We start from the raw sequence: 13,616 nt of genomic DNA on the forward strand, positions 1-13,616 counted from the left end.
GACCCTACAATAATACAGAAGGAAACAACAAAAATCAGATGACCCTCTATAGACAAGAACTTGGTGACAGTGGGAAGGAAAAACTCCCTTTTAAGACGAAGAAACATCCAGCAGAACCAGGCTCAGGGAGAGGCAACCGTTTGGGGGTGAGAGGAAGGGGACAGGACAAAAGACACACTGTGGAAATAAGCCAGAGATTAATTATAAGTAATGATTAAATGCAAAGTGGTGTATCAATACACAGAAAGTGAAAAGAGATGAGTGAAAAAGAAATGCTCAGTACATCGTGGGAAGCCCCCATCAGCTTAGACTTATTGTAGTGTAAATAAGGGAGGGTTCATCATCACTTGATCGTCTTGACAGAAAATGGAACAAAAGGCAGCCAATGTCCAAAAAAGAACTATTTCTGAAGACTACTTAAAGAAATCACAAGAAAGCTGGCTATGAGAGTTCAGACTGTGTTGAAGAATAGAGGTGGTCACACCAAATATTGACTTTCAAGTCATTACAATTGGACAAAACTCTTTTCCCCCCTCATATACTGTATATCCATGTGTGTGTGTGTGTGTGTGTGTGTGTATATATATGCAAACCATAAGGCATTTGTGTCTCTGTGAACTGGGGATCTTTTGTTCCTCTATGTTTGACTTCAGTTTGTTTTTAAGTTCCAGTAGTAAAGTACATAATAGGCTACCAGTAAACCAGTTGTGGTATGCGATTTGCAGTAAGTACTCCAGAATAGACAAAAAGAAGAGAAAACCACATACCATGGTTTTCACTTCAAAAAATGAAAATAAAGATGTTAGACAATAATGCTGATATTTCATACAAGGAAAACGCCACTGTAATGCTTGATGAAAGCAGCAGAGCATTTTCAAAACAAAGAAAACAAAAGCAACAGGAAAAAAGAGGGAAAAAATAAATCAAATTTCAGCCTATGAAACCATCGTCTACTACTTTTTTTACTTAGTTAACCCCAACATCAATCTAAACCTTAATGGATTTGTAAGACATAGTTTGTCCTCCGAAGAGCGGCAAGTCCATACAGTGTGAGTGCGTGCAACCGCTATGTGTCCCCACAACACCTGTAATCCAAGCACACACACACACACACACACACACACACACACACACACAGACACACACACACACAGACACACAGAGGCACCGTGATGTCACTGAAGGGGAGTTAGCGGCGGGTCTGTCCGTTGGACGTCTGGACGGACATAGACTCAGACCAGCTGCCAACGTTAATTCATCCTCCGCTCTTAGAATCGGACTCTCATTAATAATTTAATAAATCATGACGCTTAAAGGGGCTGTGTTGGGTGAGCCTCGGGTCCAACTTTGGTGATTTAACCATGGTAACTAAAAGGAAGAGGGCTTCGGCTACCACATAAAGTCAGTTGACAAACTGTGGCGGACGTTAACGGAAGAATGGACAGAGTGAAAACTGGCCCTCAACAGGACTGAACCTCCCGCCCGGGTCTCCTCGGGCTCCATGTCACCCTCCTCTCCGTGCCAGATGCCCCAGCGGGGCGATGGCTGCTACAAGCCGGCACCGGTGTCCCCTGCTCCGCCTGTGCCCCCGCGGAGGGTCCGGAGCCGGGACAGAGGCTCGGGCAGGACGCGGCGATCCGCGGCAGGGTCAGCGGGAGCCGGAGCAGCGGAGAAGCGGGTGAAGTGCGTCCTGGTCGGGGACGGGGCTGTGGGGAAAACCAGCCTGGTGGTCAGCTACACCACCAACGGCTATCCAACCGAGTACATCCCGACTGCGTTTGACAACTTCTCAGGTAAAAAAGAGGAGAAACTGACATGGTTCATAGGATCCAATAAATTCAATGATCTATGTTTCAGTTCATCAAGTGTTAGAAATGATGTCTTTGGCTTTAATGATCCTATTTCACACAGTCACAGTTTTGCCTACTAGAAGCTGTCTCAAGGGATTGATTTATGTGTTTACTTGACTTATTTAATATATTAAAATTCAGTTTTTCATATTCTTTTAATTTTTTTTTATCATACTGACTTTTTTTTGCCAGTTTGTGTTGTCATCAAAGTCAAAGTTTTTCATTTTATTACAACAGTAAACCTTACATTGGTGATACTAACCTCAAGATGATTTGTGTGTGTGTGTGTGTCTGTGTGTGTGTGTGTGTGTGTGTGTGTGTGTGTGTGTGTGTCTTTGTGTGTGTGTGTCTGTGTGTCTGTGTGTGCATGTAGCGGTGGTATCAGTGGACGGGCAGCCAGTTAAACTACAACTCTGTGACACAGCTGGACAGGTCAGTGATCTCTGTACAAACTAACACTAGACACTCACAGAGCAGTGTTTCCTGTTGTTGTTTTTTTAAATTCATGTTGGACACAATGCCTCTCCCAAGGAAATTATTCTTTCTTTCTTTCTTGCCTGTCTGAGTAGCATCCAGTAAGACAAATGCCTTTTTTTTTTTGCCTGAGCTACAAAGGAAATGGGAGGGAAGAGGGGTAAGACGTGCTGAAAAGGCTGCATTGAAACAGGACAATGCACGTCCTAGCCCTAGTCAGTGGGATAACATGTAAACAGGTTAAAACATGAAGTTCATTAGGTTCTACATTGCAGGGATGTTTCATAGATGACAGGAACATAGATTAGGATTACTCCCAGACTAAAAATAAATCAGTGTTTTGTGTATCTCTAGGTCTTTCCTTGGAATAACTCTCTGGCACACAGGAAGTGATGTAATTCTGTCTACATTTGCGAAGGAGTAGATGTTTGTTTGAAGATAGTGGAAGATCTAGAACACTGTGATAAGCTACAACTGGTTAAACATCAAACAGAGGGTATATGCTGATAGAGATAAAACAAATATGGTAAAAAAAAAAAATCACCACACATGCAGTATAATCACATAATCATGCACCAGAGTTATTATAGTTTTTTTTTTCTAATGAGTTTTTATTTTTACTTCATTTTGACTTTTTGTTTTTAATTCAGTTTAGTTTCAGTAAGTTTCCAGAGTGGATTTTCTTATTTCAGTTCAGTTTTTATTGTTCAAAAATGTTTCGTTTTAATTTATGTTTTATTAGTTTCAGTGTTAGTTTTTTAAGTATTATTTTTGAGGGCATAATAATAATAATCTGAGGCAAGATTTAGGAAAATTACTATAGGTATAACAATAAAAAAACATTTTTAACTCACAGTCAGCTCACAGTCTTGTAAATAGAGTCTAAAAAAAAAAAAACAAGTCTATCAGTGACTCATCAGGCAAGTTGTAATACATTTATTTGATCCAAAGTAACAAATACTCAAACATTAAAACTAAAAATGGACATTTCCTCTATGTTTTTATTTTATTTTTGTTAGTTTAAGTTTACAAAATCATTTCATTTGGTTCTAGTTTTTATTTTTATTTTAGTTTCACATCTAGTTTTAGTTTTTAAGTTTCGTTTTAGTTAGCTGTAATAACCTTGACATGTAACATATAAAAACATTATAATCACCATTTTTCAGCTCACTTCAGCTGTATTTATATGTAAGACAGTTTGTAGTATCTGGAAACTGCAACCATCAGCTGATGCCCTATGAGAAAGGATTTGGTGACAATGGGGAGAAAGAACTTATTTTTAGCAGGAAGAGAAGCAGTAAAGTAAATCAGTAAGTAAAAGTGTATTTATATAGCACTTTTCACAGACATATGTCACAAAGTGTTTCACAAGAGAGGTAACAAAAACTCAATACAATCATAAATACATCATAAACGCTCTGGTCTAATTAAAAGCTTTTTGAAATAAAAATGTCCTTAGCTGCTTTTTGAAGGTCTCCACAGAGTCCAAACGCTGTAGAAATATAGGAAGTGCATTCCACAGTCTGAATGCAAGGAAAGATCGGTCCCCTCAAGCTCTGAAACGAGTGTGGGGGACCACCGTGGTCCCCCGGAGGTTACGAGAAGAGGTGTATATGTGAATCAAATCAGCAATATAGGGAGGGGCCTGTCCATGTAGTGCTCTAAAGGTTAAAACAAAAATTTTAAAATGGAACCAAATCTGATTAGTAGCCAGTGAAAGTGGTAGCCTTCTGGTACAACCAGATAAAGAATGAGGGGAAAAAGAAGAGTAAGGAGAAAGGAGGAACAGACAAACAAAAAACAGCAGAAAATACAAACTCTGGGAGAGAGAAGACAAACATTAATGACATGTAGCATCATCAGTTGTACAATCACCCTGGTTCTATAGCAAATGGCAAAAGAATCACAAAAAGGTCATTTATTTGTCCACGTTGATGGAAATGATTTTCTTTTTTCTTTAACCGTTAAACTAATCACTACAGTACATTTCAGGTCTCTGCTGTGCAGATGCTACAGTGGGAACACATCACTGTGGCAACTGAGAAAAGTATTTTAAACCAAACCATCATCTTTTTATACACCTTATCAAGTAGTTTCTAATGATTATTTATAACATATTTTCAACTAATTACATATTAAAATTAGACAAAAGAAAAGTAAAATATCTATAATGTGTATGACTCATAGTGTGGTCTTGTGTGAGCGCAAAATGATTCATTTCACTACCATTCCCTTCAGCCTCTGAATGTAGACATTTGTATTTAACTTATTTTTTATTTTTTACTTTAAAAATTTAAATGACTAATTTCATAAAGAATGGGTTAATCTAGACAGATAAATAACCGTGTTCACAGACAAACAAAAAACCTGGAAACTTAGAGGTCATCACTGTTTCATGAATTCATGTATGACAGTTTCAAACAAACAAACAAAAAATGCATCTCAGAGGAGAATGAAAATGCTCTGTTCATGGAAAGTCTCCCACCAGTGAGAGCTTATAGCAGCATAACTAGGGAGATGCTATAGCATGCCGTGTCAAAAATAAAAGCTTGAAGCTTAATCTAATTTTAGAGACAGGGCTTGTTTCATAAATCCAACAGAAGAGGGTCCTGATAGCTGTTTGCTCCTCCCATTCTACTTCTGGAAACTCAAGAAACAAAAGTTAAACCTGCACTTCCAGAGAAAAGTGCACTGTTGGGATAATATGGTAGATTATCACTACAATGATCAGCTGCCCTCAAAAACAGTGGAACATTGAATGAGAGAGGAAAGATAAAGTTGGAGATCAAGGAAAAACAGAAAGACAATTTTTAGGTTTTGATAAAATGTGCTTCTCAAACTTTTTCTGATAGGCTTCACCCCAGAAGCAGAAATAAAGTTCACACTCTTCTACCAATTATTATCTATCATGAACAGTAAAAAGGGATCTGAGGTGAATTTTAATAAACGAAAGGTTAGCATAATAGCTTAAGTATGCTATATATTTTTAAAAAAATCACATTAATTGAACATAGTGTTACTCCTAGCCCTCATCATCCCACCTGCAGTGGGGCCCGCCCTTTAGTTTAAGAACCACTGCCTTGAAGCAGAGGTAGGCAGTGATGAATCACAGTATCTCTGTGTGAACACTCTCGATCTCTCACAACCTTTCCAGGATGAGTTCGACAAGCTGCGCCCTCTGTGTTACACCAGTGCAGATGTGTTCCTGCTGTGCTTCAGCGTCGTCAGCCCTGCCTCATTTCAGAACGTTCCTGAGAAGTGGGTACCAGAGATTCGGAAACACGCCCCCTTTGCGCCGCTGGTTCTTGTCGGGACGCAGTGTGATCTCAGAGAGGATGTCAAGGTGTTGATTTTTATCCTGTACATAAATCATGATTTATGTAATTATATTGCCTGTTTCTCTTTCTTCTCATTCTTATCATTGTGTAAACCAATGACACCATGCACAAACTAAATGGAAGCGTTATTATAGTTATTGCACAGCTTGGTTGTGAATCTAGAATTAAACTGTAACATTTTGAAGGTTATGACGTTCAGCTGGTGTTGATTCTCTTGTAGAGAAATATTTATTCACCTTTATGGTCATTTTGGCAGCTTTAGTTATACCACTGTCGAGGTTTATACATTTTGTCTGCTCCATTTAAATCAGTCAGGGTAGAGTAAATATTAGAAACACAGCATCGTTCAGCAGCACCACAAACTGGAGCCTCGTAAATGTCCAAGTCTCCGTGCTGTCTGGATGTTTTTTTGTGACCACAGAGAAGAGTTGTCGCAATGTCACAAGTTGGTAATGTTGCAACTTTTGACATTATGACCAAATGCAATTTTGGCATTGCATAATGTGTTTGTAGGAAAAAGCACATGGATGTATACTCAAGGGCTGTAGCTGTTTGGATTATAAAACCTTTTTGTGCAACGTACCCAGTGCATAAAAATGTTAAAGCCTGTACAGATGCATCTTTCCTGTCTCCTCAACTGATTGTGTGCTGAGGTCAGTACTGTCACTTTACAGCAAGCAGGTTCCTGCAAATGTGTTCCTGCTGTACGTCAGTGTTGTCAGATTCTAATCTTTCTGGCTTCGTCCCACAGTAAAAAGATACGTGAGTTTAACTGGCAATTCTAAAATTGACCATGGATGCAATTTACCCTTAATGAAAGTATGAAGATGCAACCTGATATCAAAGCGTGTAATAAACACGCTGGTCCGCCGTGTCCATTTTCATGTCCACTTCATGTTTTGACTCTCGTTAGCAATTGGCAGACAGGCAAAAAGATAAGACTAATTCATTTAAAAAAGAGACAAATAAGAGGTTAGACAAAACAGGCAAAAATGTAAAAAATTATAAAAAGGAAGACTAAAAGCAGGCAATACAGATTAAGAGGACCGAAAAGGGAAAACAATAATTAACTCTGTGAGAAGGATCTCTTCAGGCCGGTGCTGATGTAAACATGCAGTCACCCTCTTGACTTTAAAACAGCCACAAGGGCCACACCTGGATCTACTTTTATGGTGTATGTCTTTCCCCCATAAAGATGAGATTTGACTCTAATAGGCATCCAATGGGGAAAGAGATATAACTTAAAGTCAGATCCAGATATACCTTAAAAGGCTCAATTAAAATGTAAAAAGCAATTCTAAGACAAATAGTATTGGGGTGATGTGATGCTATTTGCTTAAACTAGTAAGTATATTTATTTCATATTTTTGTAATTTTCTTTAGGTCCTCATTGATCTGGCAAAGTACCGTGAAAGACCTGTGGACCCAGTGGATGCCCAGGACTGTGCGATGGAGATTGGAGCAGTGGCCTACTTAGAGTGCTCTTCGCTGACCCAAAAAAATCTCAAGGAAGTGTTTGACACAGCCATATTGGCCAGCCTGCAGAACTACAGCTCCCATAAGCACCAAAGGGGGAAAAAGAAACGCAGAAAAAAGCAAAGACAGACACCGGACAAGATGAAAAGTCTGTCAAAGTCGTGGTGGAGAAGGTACTGTTGTGTGGCCTAGAGGAGACTTTATTCTTGTCTGATTCAGCTGGGTTTTAGTTGACAAGCACAGAAAAGTGGTTTTCTCTTTAAAAGGAGACGGATACAGGACCTCTCTTGGACTGCGGCTGGGAAGTGTCACAGATGTAAAATATTTTGTTTTTAGCCCCCATTCTGGATTCTGGATGAGATTTACTACTGAGCCTCCCTGCAGGAGAAGGTGGTGCTGTGTCTCCTGGAATTAAACTGGCATGAACCAGTTCTATTGTAGGACTAGCAGAAGATGTGATAATATTGTTCAGGATTAGACTGGTACAGATTTGAACAGGAACTTGGAACTGTGTTTTCTCTGGAGTTAGATCCAACCTATAATGGATTTATGCAGCCTGGTTACGAACCCTGGAGGGGAACTGGACTGTCTTCAGAATATAATTGTTATTATTGGTGGCTTAAAAACTGTGCGTCCAATTCCTGGTCCTTTTTTTAACTTGCTTCTAAATTTAGTCTGGTTTCAGATGCCCATGATTAGAAAGAACTGCTGACTGAAATAGACCAGACCAGACCAAACGTTGTCATTTTGGAGTTTCTGACCCAGACAATGATCAGTGGGTATAATTATAGTCAGAACAAGTCCAACCCTCAGTTATTTTAGAGCTGCTTTTTATAACTGGGGCCATTGTTATTCATAATGAAAAAAAACTTTATTAAACTGTTAAGTATTTCCTGGTGACACACATGTTTAGTCTATAACCTGGATCAGGTTTTCCCCTTTTATTGTAGTGCTGATCTGGACAATTATGCTGTTAGATCTGGCATGAAATTAAGCATAGTTTTCAGCGTGTCCTGACAGAAAAAGGTTTGGTGAGGCTTTGGATAGGTGCCAATCATGTCTTTCTTCTTGTGCTTTGATCAAAAGTGAGATTTCAAAGAATAAGGAGCCAGATAATGAAGAAAAAATCATAATATGTTAAAAAGCATGTCTGAATATCCACTGCTCTCTAATAGCAAGTTGTATCTTTAGTCAAGAAGATACAACCTGGATCCAGGACTCAGTGACCCACTTTGGGTTTCCACTGGTAGCTGTGGTATTTTATCATCTTCATCTAGCCCCCATTATTACTGAAAGACTGAACAATCTGTTAAAATAGAGTGGTACCAGTGTGGCGTGGTTAAATATAAATCTCTGCACTGTGCTGGTGACTGGTGCTTGACCTTAATCGGGCAGAAGGACATTTTGTAATTCATGACCGCATTGTTCCACAAACGAGAACGTTGCTCAGTGCAGTACTCAAGTGGCTCTTTTCACATGGAAATGAAGAATTCAGTTTAAAACTGAGACATTCGAATCTAAATCATCTACAGGCACAAGCTGCAAGGCAGGCAAATAAAAGCCGATTGATGTTAGATATTTGTTCTGCTTGATGTGGGTTTGATTTATCTTTGCAGACACTTAAACAACCTTAACTATGAGCACGTAATGTAATTAAACCAACGCAGTGCTCTTTGCATGTGCTTGTTTCTGTAAGTTTGCAAAAAAAGAAAAAGAAAAAAAAGAAAGTGACTTCACCTTTTCTCTTCAATGCAATTAAGACTGTGAAGTTTGAATTGTGTACTAGCAATGTTAACCATCCGTTTTTCTGCCCTCACTGTTATAGCCAACCCTGTGTTTACTGTTTTCTGTGATAGTGCTTGCAGGCTGTCCTCTCTCAAATAGATGTAGCTTTATGTGTTGTAAAGCAGCAATAAAAACAAAAGTGAAGATGGAAAACATGTGGCTGTCACACACTCAGCTGCCACACCTTCCTTCGTACACCATAGTTACTAAACCGAGAGCACAGAACAGCAGGATCTGTTTTATTTTTCTTCAGCGTCTCCGTCTAAAAAGGCCCGTTGTATTAAAGTCACTGCAGCAGACAGGAAAGGGCGCAATGTTTGTTATGCCATTTTGTAGCATAAAACACAATTATTCATAGAGACATGAACACTGTGATAGCTGCATTTCAAAATTTGGAAGTTTTATCTCACTTCCCAGTTAAATGTCAGAATTTATTAGAAAAAAGATAATTATATAATGAAAAACAGATTTATTATTTGACTGACGCATTTCAGCTTGCGGCCTTCATAAAACATATCACAGACCAGATTCTAAACAGCACAGAGTAAAGAGTACAGTAAAAATATATACAAGAGCCAGCATACATATCCACCAATGAGGCACCAAAAAGGATGGCCTGGGCAAATGGTTTAAAGCTCAGGGTCTTAAAATTGTTTAAAAGATTTGATTTAATGACATATTTTGCTTCTTGTATTGTTAGTGACATAAAAATAACTGAGGCTGTGGATGTGTGAAGTTACAATGACATCAGGCCCATGTAAGATGTAACTGACAGGTATTTTGGCTTTTAAGTGTGGCGTGAAAACCTTGTAGAGTTCTCAAAAATAAGCATTTTCCCCCAAAGAACTACCCCGCATCACATTTTCTAATCTGTGGCTGTTGGGTTCTTTACTGGTGTGAAACAGAGTAAGCCATGTTGTGCCTGGGAAGTTCAATTCATTTTAATAATGAGACTTTGAAAAATAAGAAATGTTTTATTTAGATTAAAATATCCACAGTTTGGAATCCACGTAGTGTTTTCTGTCAGAGTTGCATATTTTCAGCCAATTAGTAAATTACACTCTTGTGCTCATTTTCAGCTTCATATTTATTCTTGGACTCTAGAGTAGCTTTGCATGAGTCACAGTTCAAAATAATCCTTATGTTTCTTGCACTGGGCCTTCTGTCATCTTCTGTCTGAAACAAACTGTTTTTAGGCCTTTTCAACCTTTTTTGGATTCCTCTTGTAAACAGAAGGTCTGAACAGGTTGGCAGGTGGGTGGAGCTTCTGTGCTCAGAAATTACCATATTAAAGTCATCACCTCTCAGTGACATCATAAAGATCCAAGAGTAAAAAAAAACAGCCTCAGCCTTTGGGCTCACAGGGATATCTGATGTCATTATTTGAAAATTTGTCTGTGTTTAATACGACCATCCATGAGTGTGACAGTTGATGTATAACAGAAAATAAGGAAAAGCAAAACAGATCAGCTTTAGAATGGGTTTTAGTAGAGCTGCTTGGTAGCTTTCTATTGAAGATGTTACAGTGGAGACTGAATGGTTTCACTGTTTCACGGTGTTTTAGGCTTGATAGCAAACGCATTGTTTCTTGCAGGGGAAAAGGCATAATAGGTTACTTGTCTTGCTGTTTGTGTGCAGTCTTGGCTGATGGTGCAGTAAAGTAGGCTAAAGGTCATGCAGAGTCTTTATCATAGCTTGTGTTTCCCTTTATCAGCTTTTACCTAGTTTAAATTTTCTGGAAAGTTGTTTGCTCACTGCAGTCTTTCAGTAAATATACTTTAAAAAAAAAAAATGTATACCTACTGAAATACATTAAATCAACATATTCTTACATAGGTCTGAGTTGGATTTCAGGGTAAATCCTCCTTGATGTTTTTTTCTCCTCCTCATACATTAAAATGTGACTCCATAAAACATGCAAATTATGCCACTCTGTTCATGACTGACTGATTAATAGGATATTACAATTCAAACTGCTGTCATGTGATACAACTTTTAATGTGTAAGACTATGACTGTGCTACCAGAAAACAGCATAGATTAAGTTTTACTTCTTTTAGCTGCCCCCCCCCTTTCCCCCAAGTGTTCAACAGCAGCATGCACCCTGCACTGTATGATGGATGTAAGGCTTTGCAATGTAGAACAGATCGGTCTCTGGAAGTGAACAGTGTTTAAAGACAGTCAGAGAAGACATGTGGTGTGCTGGTATTCTTCTAAAGCTAAGACAGAAATGTTCTGTGTTTGGAGCAGGTCCAAAGTCAGGAGTTTTATAGGTGTTATTGAGCTATGAGTTTTCAGAGATGTGGTTGAGTTTAGCTATTGCAGTAGATTTGGTGCTGGAACTGGATTCCAGAGTGACCTAATTATCCCTGCTGAGGACACTTATCAATAAGTAACTTGTGTAGTGCTATTGGATAGCAAGTTAAAGTCATCCAATAGGAAAATGTTTGAGTCAGACTACAACAAGAACTGATCCTCTGTTTACTTTAGGTCTAAATGTGCATGAAGTTGTGCACTAAATGCCCATGTTGACCTAATTTCTGATTGCACAAGACTGCACCACGTGGTTATGTGAGTGTAAACAGAAGCATTGCCAACAGAAGGTCTCATTTTTGAGGTTCGATTGTTTTACTGAGGTTGATACCCCCTAGAGGACACCTGAGCTCACTCACATGAGACACCAGCTGAAAGCTTCTCTTAGGAAACCAGTCCACTGAGCCTGTGTGAAGCGCCAGTGTTTTCATTTTCTCTGCATATAAAAACACTGCTGCAATTCTCTGTTTAACTGAGGGCTTTGGTTTGTGTTTGATATATTTGTACAGATGTTTTATACCCTGAGAAATAAAGAATATTTGGTATAAAAATATGTTGTGTTTGAGTGCTTAGTGGCAGACTGAGAATGTGTGTGTATATAAACTCTACTCCCACAGGCTGTAAACAAGACTGAGGTTTCATTTTAAGGTGCATGCATGTTTGAAATGAGGGCAGTAGGGCATGCAGCATTTTAGCACCATCGCTTGAATGCAGAACGGTTTTGAGTTTGACAAAAGTCCAAACTCCACAGAAAGTACCTGAAGTCCAGAAAATAACTACGAGCACCAAATGGTAAATGGCCTGTATTTGTATAGCGCTTTTACTAGTCCCTCCTAGGGACCCCAAGGCGCTTTACACACCCAGTCATACACTGGTGGAGGCAAGCTACAGTTGTAGCCACAGCTGCCCTGGGGCAGACTGACAGAAGCGAGGCTGCCATATCACACCATCGGCCCTTCTAGCCATCACCAGTAGGTGAAGTGTCTTGCCCAAGGACACAACGACTGAGGCTGTCCGAGCCGGGGCTCGAACCGGCAACCTTCCGATTACAAGGCGAACTCCCAACTCTTGAGCCACGATCACCCCTGTAAAAAGGCATGAAAAACCCTAGGAATACTGGAAAGCTTGAAGGAGACAACACACTCTGGCAGGTAAGAAGAACAAATTCAGGTATATATACGCTGAGGAGACTGATGGCTATCTGTAAACATGTGTGAAGGACCACACGGCTGAAATATTTAGCGGGATGGAACATGCAAACTAACAAGGCCAGGAAATAAAACTGACAACAGTGTAAACAGACTAAGAATCACAAAGTAAAACAGCACATGACTTATTATTGCTTTCTTTGGCTTCCTCTCAGAGTCCTAATACATGCTTTTGAGGTTAAATGGTCGATTCCAAACTGGCTACATGTGTGTGGAGGTAAGAGTGTGCGATGGTCAGTCTCTTTGTGTTAGCCCAATGATGGACTGGCACCCTCCTGCCCTCGCCTTGTGCCAGCTGGGTTAGATCCCAGCCTCTCTATGACCCTGAGTTAAATAAGCAGTCAAGAAAACAGGCCAGTGGTGTCAAGTGTGCATTCACTCAAGCCCACTGGATAGCTTTGCCACTGATTAATCATTAGTCATTAATATTTTGGGGTTTTTCAATAAAATCCATTGGGCACTTGTATGGGTGAGAAAATGCATGGAAAGTTAAAAGCATTTCTAGAGTATGTCAACTTTTTTGCATCATAAATAGTAAAATAACATTTCCTTCCAAAACCTGTTCAAGATATGCTTTTTTAGAGCCACTGTGGTCTTTAGTGTGAATGTAACAACACATTGTTAAAGCTGCGCCCACACAGGAAGTGAATGACATTTGAAGACTCCGCATGACTATGGGTGAAATAACCACTGGCAGTTGAATGAAAGGACTACCAATGAGAGTGCAGGACACCAATGATTGACACATGTCAGGGTAAATAATGCCAGAGCCCTTGATTAAGTCAGTTGTGTCAGCCAGGGTTCAGAATTCACATTTGTTACCTGGGTCATATAACCTTAAAAATAGTGCCTGCAAGTGCTTAGCGGACAGCTTCTTTTTTAACTTCCTACCTTTTAAAAATGCATCTCAAACGTTTGTGCTGCTATATCTGTATAGCGCTGCTAGCATATGTTGCTAACTTTCTGAACTAGTGCGAGGCTCTATGATCCACCATTGTTTTAAAAAAAAATGGTCTGTTAGCATGAATGGAGATGATGCAGCTCTACCATTCAACAGTTCTGATAGATTGAGGGTTACTTAGGCAAACACAATGTGGAATGTCAACCAGTGAAAAACCATGGAAGCTGCATCCACAGGGAGCGATTCTCTTGCTTTTTAATTTCAGTCATCTA

At 39.4% G+C, this 13,616-nt stretch overlaps 1 protein-coding gene across 1 annotated transcript; it reads left to right on the top strand.

Annotated features, from left to right (window-relative positions):
• The first annotated feature begins 1,194 nt into the window (after positions 1-1,194).
• Positions 1,195-11,788, top strand: rhoua (ras homolog family member Ua). Its single transcript, XM_084931579.1, has 4 exons — positions 1,195-1,793; positions 2,224-2,282; positions 5,479-5,667; positions 7,046-11,788. The coding sequence occupies exons 1-4, from the start codon at positions 1,502-1,504 to the stop codon at positions 7,328-7,330; spliced, it is 825 nt and encodes a 274-aa protein (XP_084787705.1). The 5' UTR covers positions 1,195-1,501; the 3' UTR covers positions 7,331-11,788.
• Positions 11,789-13,616: the final 1,828 nt, after the last annotated feature.

The sequence above is a fragment of the Perissodus microlepis genome, chromosome 1, assembly GCF_051167445.1.
Source record: "Perissodus microlepis isolate ML-2025 ecotype Zambia chromosome 1, ASM5116744v1, whole genome shotgun sequence".
In the NCBI taxonomy this organism is placed as follows: Eukaryota; Metazoa; Chordata; class Actinopteri; order Cichliformes; family Cichlidae; genus Perissodus; species Perissodus microlepis.